This window comes from Mobula birostris, chromosome 2 (assembly GCF_030028105.1).
Source record: "Mobula birostris isolate sMobBir1 chromosome 2, sMobBir1.hap1, whole genome shotgun sequence".
Taxonomy (NCBI): domain Eukaryota; kingdom Metazoa; phylum Chordata; class Chondrichthyes; order Myliobatiformes; family Myliobatidae; genus Mobula; species Mobula birostris.
The window spans coordinates 174,685,458-174,700,709 of record NC_092371.1 but is presented as its reverse complement, the minus strand read 5'-3'; the positions used below and the strand labels follow the sequence as shown (position 1 = coordinate 174,700,709).

The following is a 15,252-nucleotide window of genomic DNA, read 5'->3' as shown; positions in this document are numbered from 1 at the left end:
CGTAACTGGGTTGCCAAACCAGCAGAAATGGATCACTCAGTTGGAGTCTGGATTACTAGAACTAAGAAAGTTTTATTAAAGAAACAAGCAACACAGTACTCTAATCAAAAGGATAATAAATGCAACAGTTCAGCGATGATAAACACACATGCACACAGAATTAAGATAACAGGATCAATCAAGCTCTATCGTTGTCTAGGGGTAAATGACCAGTTTCAAAGTGACACAAAGTTCAGTTCAATTTAGTTCAGTTCAGTTCGCAGTAATCGCTGCCGTGAGAGATGGACAGTGGGGGGAAGGAGAGAGAGAGCAAAAACGAATGAATATTCAAACGGCTTCCACACACAGACCTTCGCAGTCAGCTTTCGTGCGAGCCCTTTGTGATGTCATCTGAGGTCACCGACCGTGACCCCTCCGTTTCCAGATACGATCGTTTCTCTGCGGTGAACCCGGCACCCAGGCAAGGGTGGACACACACCAGGTTCCCGCCGATCGTGCCTTTCCACCCTGTGCGTCTATGGCCTGGTCCCACAACCGGCCTTCCAAAACTTCCCACCGACTTGTGAGAGACGCACCACTTCCAGGGTCTCGTTACCTCGGGTCGTCGTGTGTGTCCTGCCTTAGCAAACCCGTCCCTTTTTATCCCCCTGCTGGGGTATCGCCTGTCCATCACTTCAAACAGTTCAGGGTTCAAAGGGGGAGCCGATCTTGACAGCTCTCTCCTTCCGTTACTCTCTCCCGTCCCTTCATTAACATCTCCAAATGCTGCTCCATTGTTTTCCTTATCTCTCTCTCTCCTGAAGACAGGTGGCAAACCAACTGCTGATCCCACTGGTGCCAGCACAGGACAGCTAACATCTTAATCTATGTGTACTCTCGTCACAATCCTCAGAGATACTAATGCCCAAGATCTTAAAACTGCTCACCCTTTCCACTTCTGATCCCTCAATGAGGACTGGTGTGTGCTCCTTCGACTTCAGCTTCCTGAAGTCTACAATCAATTCCCTGGTGTTACTGATGTTGAGAGCAAGGTTGTTGCTGCGGCTTTTTGAGCACTGGTAGGATTGTCATCCATCTGAACCAGATGGGAACCTCTGACTGCAGCAGTGAGAGATTGAACACGTCCTTGAACACTCTTGCTAGTTGACTAGTACATGCTTTCAGAGCCATACTCGGGGCCTGATGCATTGTGAAGGTTCACCCTCTTGAAAGATATTCTGATGTTGACCTCTGAGACAGAGGTCACAGGATCACCAGATGCTGCAGGGATTTGGACAGTTGTAGGTTTATCTTTCCTTACAAGGTGTGCATAAAGGGATTGAGCTTATCTGGAAGGAAGCATCACAGCCACTTCTGATACTAGGTTTTGCTTTGTATGAAGAAATGGCCTGCAAACACTGCTAAAGAGATGTGCATCCAATTCCATCTATAACCTCAATCAGAATATTTTTTTCACCCTTAAAATAGCCTAGACTTCTCGTACCATTTTGGATCACTGGTATTGAATGCCACTGATCTAGCCCTCAGCAGACTATGAATCTTCTGGTTCATCAATTGATTTTTTATTAGGTCTATCTGGTCTGTTCTCAAAGGCACACATTCATCCTCATAGGACTTGATGAAATCGGTGACAACTGTAATGTATTCATTCAGATTCTAAGATGAAATCCATAAATATTGACCATTCCACTGACACAAAGCAGTCTTGTAAGTGGTCTTTCGCCTCCCTTAACTATCTTCTTGTTCAACACCATTAGTTCTGCAGTTTTTAGCCTCTGCCTGTATGCTAGAAGTAGAAGTACAGCCATGTGATTGAATTTTCTAAAGTGTGGGTGTGGGATGGCATAGTAAGCATTTTTGATAGTGATCTAACAGTGATCAAGTGTTTTGGCTCCTCTGGTTCCATATATTTGGTTACAGAGAAAGTGCAGTGCAGGCAGACAACATAGTGAAAGACCATGATGAGGTAGATTGTGAAGTCAAGGGTCCATCCTATCATACAAAAAGACCGTGATCTTACAACTGCAGGATAGAAGCTATCTTTGAGCCAGACTTTTGCAACTTCTACCCAATGGGAGAGGTGAGAAGAGTGAATGTCTGGGATGAAAGGTGACTTCTATTATGCAGGCTGATATGTTCAGACAGCGAGAGGTTCTGTGTTTTTTACATTTTTATAAACCTGGGAAGAGTATTATTTGATCATTTCTTGACATCTAATCGAAGTACAAGTCAAAGGTGTAATGCAACTTTCTAACTTTGTGTGGAGATGCCACTACTTAAGGTGATACAGGGAATTCAGACCTGTGATCAGATAATTCAGACCTGTGTAATACGTTTTAAGTATATCGAGGATAACATTATCATGGAAGACATCCATTCTTCAAAACTCCAACAAAGACTGCTGGGACTTGAGGACCTGAGTTATAGGGAAAGGTTAAAAAGTGAGGACTTTATTCCCTAGAGTGTAATAGAATGAGAGGAGGTTTGATAGAGGTGTGCAAATTATGAATGGTATAGATAGGGGAAATGCAGACAGGCTTTGTCCAATGAAGTTGGGTGGGTCTAAAGCTAGAGGTCACAGGTTTAGGGTGAAAGATGAAATATTTAAGGAGAACCTGAGGGGGGATGTCTTTACTCAGAAGGTTTTCCGAGAGTGGAATGAGCTGCCAGTGGAAGTGATGGGTGCAGGTTCAATTTCAACATTTAAGAGAAATTTGGGTAAGTACATGGATGGGAGGGTTATGGAGGACGATGGTCCAGGTGTGGGTCAATGGGACCAAGCAGAGTAACAGTTCACCATGAACTAAATGGGTCAAAGAATCTGTTACTGTGCTGCAGGGTTCTACGATTCTATAGTTCTAACATATAAAAGATGTTTGGATAAGTACGTGAATGAGAGGGGTAGAAGGACTATGGTCTGGTGTGCAGGTCGATGGAACTAGGTAGAAGACCAGACCAATACAGACTAGATGGGCCATCAGACATGCTTCTGTGCTGTAGTGCTCCATGTTTAAGTCTCTTGAAGATGAATCCGTAGTTGACTAAACTTGCTCTAATGATGATTCATGCCTGTATTTGTTGAAGTGCTAGCAATGTCTTCATCTCTGCTTCCTCTTAATCTAGCTGGCCACTGTGGCTCCCCAGATCCCATCGTAAATGGTCATATCAGTGGAGATGGTTTTAGCTATCGTGATACCGTTGTCTATCAGTGCAATCCAGGTTTCCGTCTTGTTGGCTCCTCTGTAAGAATTTGTCAGCAGGCCCATAAGTGGTCAGGACAGCCAGCAGTCTGTGTCCGTAAGTATCCTCCCTTTGGTGGGCTACTTGCTACCTCTTTTGGAGACAATGTCCACATTTAAAAACTTGGTTGTTAAGTCTTCCTGCCTTTTTGCATTCAGTTGAGTTTACAATTGTTTGGGAGATTTGGTAAGGGTATATCCAATTATGAGGTGTATATATAGCGTAAATGCAAGCAAGCTTCTTCCACTAAGTTTGAGTAAGACTAGAACTAGAGGTTATGGGTTAAGGGAGAAAGATGAAGTATATAAGGGCAATATGAGAGAGAACTTCTTCACTCAGGACGGTGAGAGTGTGGAATGAGCTGCCAGCGGAAGTGGTGGATGTAGGTTTGATTTCAGCATTTAAGAGAAATTTGCATAACTACAAGGAAAGGATGGGTAGGAAGGGGAATGGTCTAGGTCTAGATTAATAGTTTGGCATGGACTAGATGGGCCGAAAGGCCTGTTGCTGTGTTGTTGAGTTATATGATTTTATAATAAGTGAATCAATAATGCTTATACTTGCCTGCAACGTAGTCTTCATCCTCAGAAAACACAATGGCCAGAGGAATGACTGGGTGAGGTTGACACGTCTTGAGCCAATAGGCTGTAAAGTAAATGTAATTTGAATTAGTAATTAGACCAAGTTAGTCACTCAAAATTCCAGTCTATTCGTTTCTGGTGCAAGTAAACACTCAGTTACCTGTAGCTAATAATATTCTCCACATTACTGAGGGTAAGGTCAGATGAATTGTGTAATGAAAGACCATTTGAAAATTCATCTCATCATACAGACTCCCAATTTCAAATTGAAATTAAAATGTGATTGCCAAGAATAAAATTATATCATTGCCATCACGTGCCAAGGTAGAGTGAGAAACTTTGTTTTGCAAGCAGTCTATGCAGATCACTTCACCATATCAGTGCATTGAGATAGTACAGGGTAAAACCAATAGCAGAATGGAGAATAACTTGTTACACTTACAGAGAAAGTGCATTGAAGGCACTCAACAAAGTGCAAAGCTATAACGAGGTTGAATGTGAGGTCAGGAGTCTATCTTATCATACCAGGGAACAGTTCAATAGCAGGTAGAAGTTGTCCTTAAGCCTGGTGGTACATGTTTTCAGGCCACTGGGTATTTTCTGCCCAATAGGAGTAGGCAGAAGAGAGAATGTCTAGGCTGGGCAAATGCTTGATAATGTTGGCTACTTTACTGAGACAGTGAGAAGTATAGACAGAGTCCATGGAGGGGAAGCTTTTTTCCATGAGCTGTGTGTAGCACTCTACAGTTTCTTGCAGTCACGTGCAATGCAGTTGTCATACTGAACTCTGAAACAACTGGATAGGATGCTTTCTCATGTGCATCTATAAAAATTGGTGAGGGTCAATGGGAACATGTTGAAATTCTTTAGCCTCTTGAGGCAGTAGAGGTGCTGGTGAGCTTTCTACATCCTGGCATCTACATAGTTTTACAATGTTCACTCCTCTGAAGGAATAAAAACATTTTGAAAACAAAATCTCTTAAGGTTTAAAGCATCTGACAAAGGATTAACACTATCTACCTCAAATCTGGTGGAGGAATGGGGGTGGGGCGAGCAGCATGGCAGGGTAGCGTTTAGCTTAATGATATTACAGCACCAGTGATACAGGATCAATTTCCGCTGCTGTCCGTAAGGAGTTTGTACATTCTCCTCATGACCACGTGGGTTTTCTCTGGGCGTTCTGGTTTCCTCACACATTTCAAAGATGTATGGGTTGTAGGTCAAGTGGGCAACATGAACTCATTGGGCTGGAAGGATCTGTTTACATGCTGTATCTATAGATTAAATTAATAAAATAAAAATTAAACATTAAATTTGTTTCAGCCATCACTTGTGGTCATCCAGGGAATCCAGTTCATGGAAAAACCAATGGCAGCCAGTTCAATCTCAATGATGTTGTCAACTTTACCTGCAACAAGGGATATTCACTAAGAGGCGCATTGAGAGCTCAGTGCAGAGCGAATGGTCAGTGGAGCAGCCCATTACCAACCTGTCAAGGTAAGAATGGTCTCTGCATATTTTCTCACATGTATTCTAATCTAAGAGGATTCAGAAGTCACTTTATTAAGTACACCTGTGTTAAGGCATCCGTTAGTCTTGCGAGACCATGGATCTGCACCTGGAAAGTCTTCACGCTCCTGTGCGCGGGCCTGGGCAAGGTTGTATGGAAGACCAGCGGTTGCCCATGCTGCAAGTCTCCCCTCTCCATGACACCAATGTTGTCCAAGGGAAGGGCACTAGGACCCATACAGCTTGGCACCAGTGTCGTCGCAGAGCAATGTCTGATTAAGTGCCTTGCTCAAGGACACAACACGTTCCCTCGGCTGGGGCTTGAACTCACGACCTTCAGGTAGCTAGTCCAATGCCTTAACCACTTGGCCGCATGCTCACACCCACCTGTACATCACCTCAATGATGCAGATATCTAATCACACAATTATGTGCCAACAACTCAATGCATAAACGTATGCTGACATGGTCAAGAGGTTAAGTAGTTGTTCAGGCTAAATATCAGAATGGGGAAGAAATATGATCCAAGTGACTTTGATCATGGAATGATTGTTGGTGCTAAATAGGGTGATTCGAGTATCTCAAACTGTTGACCTCCTGGGATTTTCATGCACAACAGTCTCTAGAGTTTATAGAGAAGAGTATGTGCACTGCTTATAATGTCACTGGTGTTTAGGGCAGCATTGAATGTCCCCTTCCTCTGACTGTCCATCAGACAGATACAGAAGGACTCTTCACTGCTGTTTTCATAACAATTATTTTTTACCATTCAGGGTCGCTAGCCCTGAGCTGAATCCCAAAACTGGAGGACCAGTGGACTATTCTTAGTCTGGCCTCTACCCTTTGATCTGTTTGGCATAGGTGATCCTACCAAGAACTAAATCACAAGGTCTTTATTCCAGCCAACATAGCTCTCCAAGTCACTGAGGCATGCAAGCCTCCAAACTACGACAAGGTTGTGGTCCTCTTGGAGGATAGAGAATGGTGCAGAAAAACAAAAACATCCAGTGAGTGGCAATTCTGTGATGAAAATGCGGTGTTAATGAGAGAGGAATGTATAACATTTCAAAATGCATTTCTGGTGGTATTTAAGTCAGTACTGTAAGCAAGAGCGTGCTTGGTTAATGTCTATAAATAGGAAAGAATCTCACACAGAATTTTTATTGTACACAAGAAAAAAAGACTTATTGATGAATATATCAATAAGACTGAAAAAGTGCAGAGAAAATCTGCAATGATGTTGCTGGGACTTGAAGACCTAATTATAGGGAAGGTTAAATAGGTTAGGACTTTATTCACTGAAGCATGGAAGAATGAGAGCGACTTGAATGAGGCATCCAAAATTATGAGGGGTAGAGACTGAGTGAGATTAGAACTAAAAGTGATGGGTTAAGGGTGAAAGGTGAAATTTTTAAGGGGACATGATGGGGAACTTGTTCACACAGTTTGTTGCAAGTGGAAGTGGTGGATGCAGGAGAGAAACACAAGAGAAATTTGGCTAAGTAGATGGATGAGAGTTGTATGGAGAATAATGATCCAGGTGAGCAGAATAATAGTTTGACATGCACTAGATGGACCAAAGGGTCTGCTTTTGTACTGTAGTTCTCCATGATTCCATGACAAGGGAAAAAGACTTTAATGAAAAAGGAGAAAACAGTTTTAATCAAAACCAGTCAGGTGATTTTGATAAATCAAAGTTCAAAGTAAAATTCCCTTGTCAGCCATGGTCGCCCCATCCTCTTTTTAGAATAATCTTCATCCTTGCGATGTATCTATCCTACGCTTTCCAAGTTGCTCCCAGAAAGTCCACCATTGCTGTTCTGCATTCATCCCTGCTAGTGTCAATTCCAATCAACTGGTCAGTTCCTCTCTCATACCTCGGTATTACCCTTTACACCACTGTAATACTGATACATCTGACTTCAGCTTCTCCCTCTCAAATTGCAGAGTGAATTCTATCACTACCTCTTAAGGGTTCTGTTACGTTAAGATCCCCAATCAAACCTGGTTCATTACACAATACCTATCCCAGAACTACCTTTCCCTTGGTGTTCTCAACCACAAGCTGCTCTATAAAATTATCTAATAGGCATTTTATTAATTCCCTCTCTTGCGATCCAGCACCAACCTCATTTTCCCAACTACCTGCATATTGAAATACCCCATGACTATAGTAACATTGTCCTATAACATATCTTTTCTATTTCCCATTGTAATTTATATCTCACATTTTGGCTACTGTTTCAGAGCCTGTACATAATTCCCACCAGGGTCTTTTTACCCTTGCAGCTGCTTATCTCTACCCACAAGGATTCTCAAGTCAAGTCACGTTTTGTTGTCATTTCAACCAGAACCGCTGGTACAGAACATAGTAAAACTGAGAAAACATTTTCCAGGACCATGGTGCTACATGAAACAATACAAAAACTACAATGAGCTACGTAAGAAAAAACACAAAAACTACACTAGACTACAGAACAAGGGGCCACAGTTTGAGGATCCAGAACAAGGGGCCACAGTTTGAGGATAGAGGGGAAGTCTTTTAGGACCGAGATTAGGAAAAACTTCTTCACACAGAGAGTGGTGAATCTGTGGAATTCTCTGCCACAGGAAACAGTTGAGGCCAGTTCATTGGCTATATTTAAGAGGGAGTTAGATATGGCCCTTGTGGCTACGGGGGTCAGGGGGTATGGAGGGAAGGCTGGGGCGGGGTTCTGAGTTGGATGATCAGCCATGATCATAATAAATGGCGGTGCAGGCTCAAAGGGCCGAATGGCCTACTCCTGCACCTATTTTCTATGTTTCTATGTTTAAACCTATCCAGGACTGCATAAAGTCACAAAACAGTGCAGGCACTACAATAAATAATAAACAAGATAGTAGGCACAGTAGAGGGTATAGTAGGTTGGTGTCAAGCCAGGTTCTGCATATTGAGGAGTCTGATGGCCTGGGGGAAGAAACTGTTACATTGCCTGGTCGTGAGAGCCTGAATGCTTCGATGCCTTTTGCCAGATGGCAGGAGGGAAAAGAGTTTATATGAGGGGTGCATGGGGTCCTTCATAATGCTGTTTGCTTTGCGGATGCAACGTGTGGTGTAAATGTCTGTGATGGCGGGAAGAGAGACCCCGATGATCTTCTCAGCTGACCTCACTATCCGCTGCAGGGTCTTGCGACCCGAGGTGGTGCAATTTCCAAACCAGGCCGTGATGCAGCTGCTCAGGATGCTCACAATACAACCTCTGTAGAATGTGGTGAGGATGGAGGGTGGGAGATGGAGTTTTCTCAACCTTCGCAGAAAGTAGAGACGCTGCTGGGCTTTCTTTGCTATGGAGCTGGTGTTGAGGGACCAGGTGAACACCAAGAGGTTTGGTGCTCTTAACGATCTCTACGGAGGAGTCGTCGATGTTCAGTGCAGAGTGGTCACTCTCTTCATCGGAGAATGGTTGTTCTACATCTTCTGATCCTATATTTTCTCCTTCTAAAGACGTTATTTCATTTTTTGACTAACAAAGCCAACCCACTCCTTCAGCCTACCTGCCTGTCCTTTTGATATAAAATAAGCTCCCAAATATGATCTTCTTTCAGCCACTACTCAGTGATGCTCACATCATCATCATACCTGCCAATCTCTAAATGCACTACAGGATCATCTACTGTGCCTTATTCCATAGACTGCATTTTGTTTGTGTTTTTAAGGTCAAAGATTATAACTACCTCTGAGGAGGAATTGCTGCATTTTCAGTTCAATTCATTCTCACTTTGGAGTGGTCGAAAGAATGTTTTTATTCTACTTATCGAAGATAGAACATTGCAGCATAGTACAGCCACTTCAACCCACAATATTGTGTCGAGCTTTTAACTTCCTTTTGATCAATCTAACCCTTCCCTTCTCCTTTTTCCTTTCATCCATGTGCCATCTAAAAATCTCTTAAATGTCCCTTATGTATTTGCCTCTACCACCACACCTGGCAGGGCATTCCAAGCCCCCGCCAATCTGTGTATAAAAAAAACCTACCTCTGACATCCCTCTATACTTTCCTCCAATCACCTTAATATCCTCTCACAAGAGCCATTGGCACTCTGGGAAAAACGGTGCTGGCTGCTCACTCTATCAGTACCTCATCAATTTGTATACTTCTAGCAAGTCATCTCTCAGCCTATCCTCATAAGACATGTTTTCTAATCCAGGCAGCATCCTGGTAAATCTCCTCTGCACCTTCTCTAAAGATTCCACATTATATAATGAGGCAACCAGAATGTAATCTGAGTAGAGTTTAATCAGGCTGCAACAATACCATGTGGCTCCTGAAGTCAATCCCCTGACTAAAGAAGGCCAACAAAAGGCGATTTATTTTTTAGAAAGGGTGCCTCCATCATTCAGTACACCCGTCACCCAGAACATGCCATCTTCTCGTTGCTACCATCAAAAACAAGGTACAGGAGCTTGAAGACATGCACTCAACTTTTTAGGAACAACTTCTCATTGTCCATTGGGCAATTTATCAATGGACAGTGAACCCGTGTATATAACCTCACTTTTTTTTTGCTTTCTTTTTGCGAGTATTACTTACTTTAATCATATATATGTATTCCATCTGAAAAGTTGTGTGTTTAATATGTATTGCAATGCACTGCGGCCACAAAACATTATAATTTCACAACATATGACAGTGATATTAAACCTGATTCTAATTCTGATTCGACTTAATCACCCTATCAAATTTCATGGCAACATAACAGACTGCAGGGACATGGATCTTGAGATCCCACTGTTCCTCCACACTACAAAGATTGCTACCATTAACCTTGTACTCTGAGAACAAAACCACGTACCACATGTTGATCTGTTTCTCTGCTAGTGACAGCAGTGCTCCCACATTCCCACTACTCCTTGAGGTGAGAATGGTAAGTTAGGCTCAGAAACATCCGAAAACCAAACAGAACCTCTTAATACGGATAACCTTGGTGAACCATAATGAAGTAAAACATCAAAATAATGCACTTACGTTCATTCTACTCATAACACTAACAGCTCACTGGAGTTTAAAAGAATGATGGGGGATCTCATTGAAACCTATCAAATATTGAAAGGCCTCAATAGAGTGGATGTGGAGAGGATATTTCCTGTACTTTACTGTCGCCAAACAATTGATACTAGAACATACAATCATTACAGTAATATTTGATTCTGCACTTTGCGCTCCCTGGAGTACAAATCGATAGTAAATATTAAAAATTTAAATTATAAATCATAAATAGAAAATAGAAAAAGGAAGGTAAGGTAGTGCAAAAAAACCGAGAGGCAGTTCCGGATAATTGGAGGGTACGGCCCAGATCCGCGTCAGGATCCGTTCAGCAGTCTTATCACAGTTGGAAAGAGGTTGTTCCCAAATCTGGCCGTATAAGTCTTCAAGCTCCTGAGCATTCTCCAGGAGGGAAGAGGGATGAAAAGTGTGTTGGCTGGGTGGGTCGTGTCCTTGCTTATCTTGGCAGTACTGCTCCGACAGCGTGCGGTGTAAAGTGACTCCAAGGACGGAAGATTGGTTCGTGTAATGTGCTGGGCTGTGTTCATGATCTTCTGCAGCTTCTTTCGGTCTTGGACAGGACAACTTCCAGGTTGTGATGCACCCTAGAAGAATGCTTTCTACGGTGCATCTATAAAAATTAGTGAGGGTTTTAGGGGACAGGCCAAATTTCTTTAACTTTCTCAGGAAGTAAAGGTGCTGGTGGGCCTTCTTTGCAGTGGACTCTGCCTGATTGGACCAAGTCAGGTCATTTGTGATATTGACTCAGAGGAACTTAAAGCTTTTGACCTGTTCCACTTGCGCACCACTGATGTAAATGGTGAGTTTACATCGGTGTTACTATAATAGGTGAGTCTAGGACCAAAGGGCACAACCTCAGGAGAGAGGGTCATCCATTTTGAATTGGGATGAGAAGGAATTTCTTTATCCAGAGAGTGGTGAATTTGTGGAATTCACTGCCACGGATGGTTGTGGTGGCTAAACCATTGGGTATATTTAAAGTGGAGGTTGACAGGCACTTAATTTGTAAGTGTGTCAAAGGTTATGGGAAGAAGGAAGAAGAATGAGGTTGAGAGAGTAACAGATCAGCTATGGTGGAATGGTGGAGCAGACCAGATGGACTGAATAGCCTAATTCTGCTCCTATGTCTTATGGCCTTAATGCTGAAGCAATGAAAATTGACATCATTGAGTGTGTGAGGCTGTTACACCAAATCCAATTGTTTACAAAAAAAAATCTTTTGCCACTGTGATAATGTTTGCTCACATCTCAAGTTAAGTTGGGTATATGTGGTGTATAAAATAGAATTGACTTCACAGTCCAATGCACTTTCAAAATGCTGAACTTGGAGAGCTTTGATTAAAGTTATCTTAGGCGTGAAAGTTCCATGGCTGTCATACAAATATTGGAGTGAATTACATATTTGGCAGGTAGCTTGACTATCTTTTATGCATCAGCAAATAAGGAAGCCATGCGTGAGATGATAAAATATCAAATGCTTTGTGTATCGACCAACTAAATCAATACATTAAGCAGTTCATATGTGTTCTGTTTTATTGAGAAGTATCAATTTACACTCAGTGGTCACTTTATTAAGTACACCTGCTTGTTACTGCAAATATCTAATCAGCCAAATATGTAGCTGCAACTCAATGCATAAACACATACAGACATGGTTAACAGGTTCAGCTGTTGTTCAGATGTGATGAAAAACCAAGTTATCAGACAATTGATGCTAATGAGAGAGATAAGGGAGACAATGGAGAAACGTTCAAAATGTTAATGAGAGAGGAGAGAGAGAGATAACGGAAAAGAAACACAATTCAGAATATTGACAGACCTGTTGCTTTGAACCTGAACTGTTTGAAGTTTGATGGCCAGGCGATACCCCAGCAGGGGGATAAAAAGAACAGGTTCACTAAGGCACGACACACCATGAGTTCACAAGATAATGAGACCCTGGAAGAGCGGTGTGCCCCCACAAGTTGGTGCGAGTTTGGAGGTCCGGTTCGCGGGAACGGACCATAGACGCACAGGGTGCAAAAGTACGATTGGTGGGAACCTGGTGTGTGTGTCCGCCCTTGCCTGGGTGCCGGGTTCACCGTGGAAGAACGGTCGTATCCGGAACGGAGGGGTCACAGTCGGTGACCACAGCAGGGTAGAAGACATAAAAGGGTCCGCCCGTAACCAACTGCTGCCTGAATCAAATTTGCATACCTCTCTCTCTCTCTCTCTCTCCCTCTCTCCTCTCTCTCCCCCCTCTCTCCCCCCTAACAGCACGACAGTGACTACTGCGAACTGTACTACGCTGAACTGAACTCTGCATCACTTAAGACTGATCATTTTACCCCTAGACTGTGATAGAGCTTGGTTGGTTCCTATTACCCTAGTTCTGTGTACATTTGTGTTTTATCATTGCTAACCTGTTGCATTTATATCCTTATGATTAGAATACTGTGTTACTTGTTTCTTTAATAAAACTTTATTAGTTCCCAGTAATCCAGACTCCAACGAGTGGTCCATTTCTGCTGGTTTGGCAGCCCAGTTATGGGGTACATAACAAAAGTGGGGGCTTGTCCGGGATTTTGAATGCCAAATTTGGGACTGGGTAAATTGATTGGGTTAAGATTCCCAAAAGAAAGAAAGGACAAACAGCAGAAATGGAGACTGAGGAATTTCTAAAGGTGCCAATCTTGGAGACATTAGAGGATGCCAGGAAATCAGAATTGGCGACTGTGGCCAAATGGTTGAATCTTTTTAAAGGGAAGTCGACAATGAGGAGAGCGGAGATGCACAGAGCTATCATTGAGCATTATGTATCTAAAGGTGTGTTACCCCAAGGGGAGCTGGAGGTGGTATCTATGGGCAAACCTGGTGGAGAGGCAGGGCAGCTGCTGATGGAAAAATTGAGACTCGAGTACGAGTTCCAGGTAAGGCAGCTAGAACAAGAAGAGAAACAGTTAGAACGACAAGAGAGAGAAAGGCAGAAGGAAAGGGAATTTGAGCTGGAGAAGTTAAGGATGACGCTAGCGCAGGGCCCCATGCCGAACCAAGGTGGACGGTTCAGGACAACCCAGGAGGTTAGGCTGATTCCCCCATTTGAGGAGGCCGATGTTGATCAGTACTTTCTACATTTTGAAAAAGTTGCTGCAAGTCAGGACTGGCAGAGGGATAAGTGGGCTGTTTTGCTTCAGAGCATACTTAAAGGGAAAGCTCAGCAAGCTTACTCAGCATTGTCCACAGAAGATGCCCAGAGGTATGATGTGGTGAAAGAGGTGATACTCAGGATTAATGAGTTAGTCCTGGAGGCATACTGGCAGAGGTTCCGGAATGCGAGGAAGCAGTGGGGCCGCACGTATTTAGAGTTTGCCCGTGAGATGCAGATGTATTGTGAGCGTTGGTGCGCCTCAAAAGGGGTCAATGGGGATTATGACAGACTGCAACAGCTAATACTGATTGAGCAGTTTAAAAGTTGTGTCCCTGAAGGTATGAGGCCCTATCTAGCTGAGAAAGAGGCAGAAACCTTCGCCGCAACTGCTAAGTTAGCGGATGAGTACGCATTGACACACAAAGCGAAGTTTACCCTAAGTAAAAGCTACCAGAAGGGTAGTCAAGAGGGCAGAGAGAATCCGCCAGAAAAGCCAGAAAGTAAGCCGGGGACTAGTGAGAAGGGGGCAGTTTGGTAGGAAGTCTCCTGGGGTCATATGCTATAATTGTGGGAAAGCCGGTCACTTTGTGTCCAGGTGTTTTGCCCCAAAGAAGGAGACGGGGAAAGGAAAAACAATGATTCCAACTGGCTGTATTGAGCTGGCAAACAAACTGCTAGGGGAGAAGAGGTCCAATAGAGTTCAGGAAGGGCGCGAGAAGTTTATTTCGGCCGGATTGGTGTTGGTGAAGGAGCGGTCAAACCCAGTTCCAGTACGGATCTGGAGAGACACTGGAGCTTGTCAGTCAGTGATCTTAAGGAGTGTTTTAGACTTTAGCTCAGAGACCGAGACTGGGGAGGTCAGTGTGATAAAAGGCTTTGGGAAAGGGACTGAAGCAGTACCTTTGCACCAGATACACCTAAAAAGCGACTTGGTCTCCGGATCGGTCACGATAGGGGTGAGGCCCGAATTACCGATGGAAGACCTGGAGGTCTTACTCGGTAATGACCTTGCAGGCGGAAAGGTGTACTCAGCAGTAAAACTGACAAGCCAGCCTGTCAGGATTTAGGCCTCGCCCATGGACTCACAGGTTTATCCCGTTTGCGCAGTGACTCGGCGCATGTCCAGAAAGGCTGCCGAAGCGAATGTAGATTTAGCTGAGATGTTTTTACCAGCCTTGTACCAGGAGGGGTTAGGAAGTGAGAAGAAGGAGCATAGTAGAGCGGAAGGAGGTGAGGCAGTTGAGGTAGACTTATCATTAGCAACGAAGGAATTTATACGGGCACAGGAACGAGACGAGGAGCCAATGGTTTTGACGGAGACAGCTCTCTCTGAAGCAGAATTAAAAAAGGAGCCAGTGTGCTATTATGTGAAGGAGGGAGTACTAATGAGGAAATAGAGACCAAGTACCGTGCCCACAGATGAGGAATGGGGGATGGTGCACCAGGTGGTAGTGCCGAAAATTTATGGGGATGAGATTTTTAACCTGGCCCACAAGATACCCCTCGATGGACATTTTGGGGTAAGGAAGACAGTCGATAGAATTATGAAAGAGTTTTACTGGCCGAGCATGAGGGAGGATATTATTGATTATTGTAGACATGAGCCGACACAGCCTATTGATATGTTAACAGCTTGCCACGATAAGCGAGCAGACCTAGTCGGTGTTGTCACGAAAATTAATGAGGCTAGGGTGCCACCTGATAAGGGAAAAACCCATTTTGAAAAGATAAGTATGGTGCCGACCAGATG

The 15,252-nt window shown here is 43.6% G+C and overlaps 1 protein-coding gene across 1 annotated transcript in view; it reads left to right on the top strand.

Moving 5' to 3' along the window:
- The window catches only part of csmd1a (CUB and Sushi multiple domains 1a), a 2,254,753-nt gene that overhangs the window by 2,080,648 nt on the left and 158,853 nt on the right, over nt 1–15,252 (top strand). The window contains exons 53-54 of the mRNA XM_072251121.1: nt 3,124–3,297; nt 5,145–5,318. Of these exons, the coding sequence (XP_072107222.1) occupies nt 3,124–3,297; nt 5,145–5,318 (348 nt within the window). The remainder of the gene's footprint in view (nt 1–3,123; nt 3,298–5,144; nt 5,319–15,252) is intronic.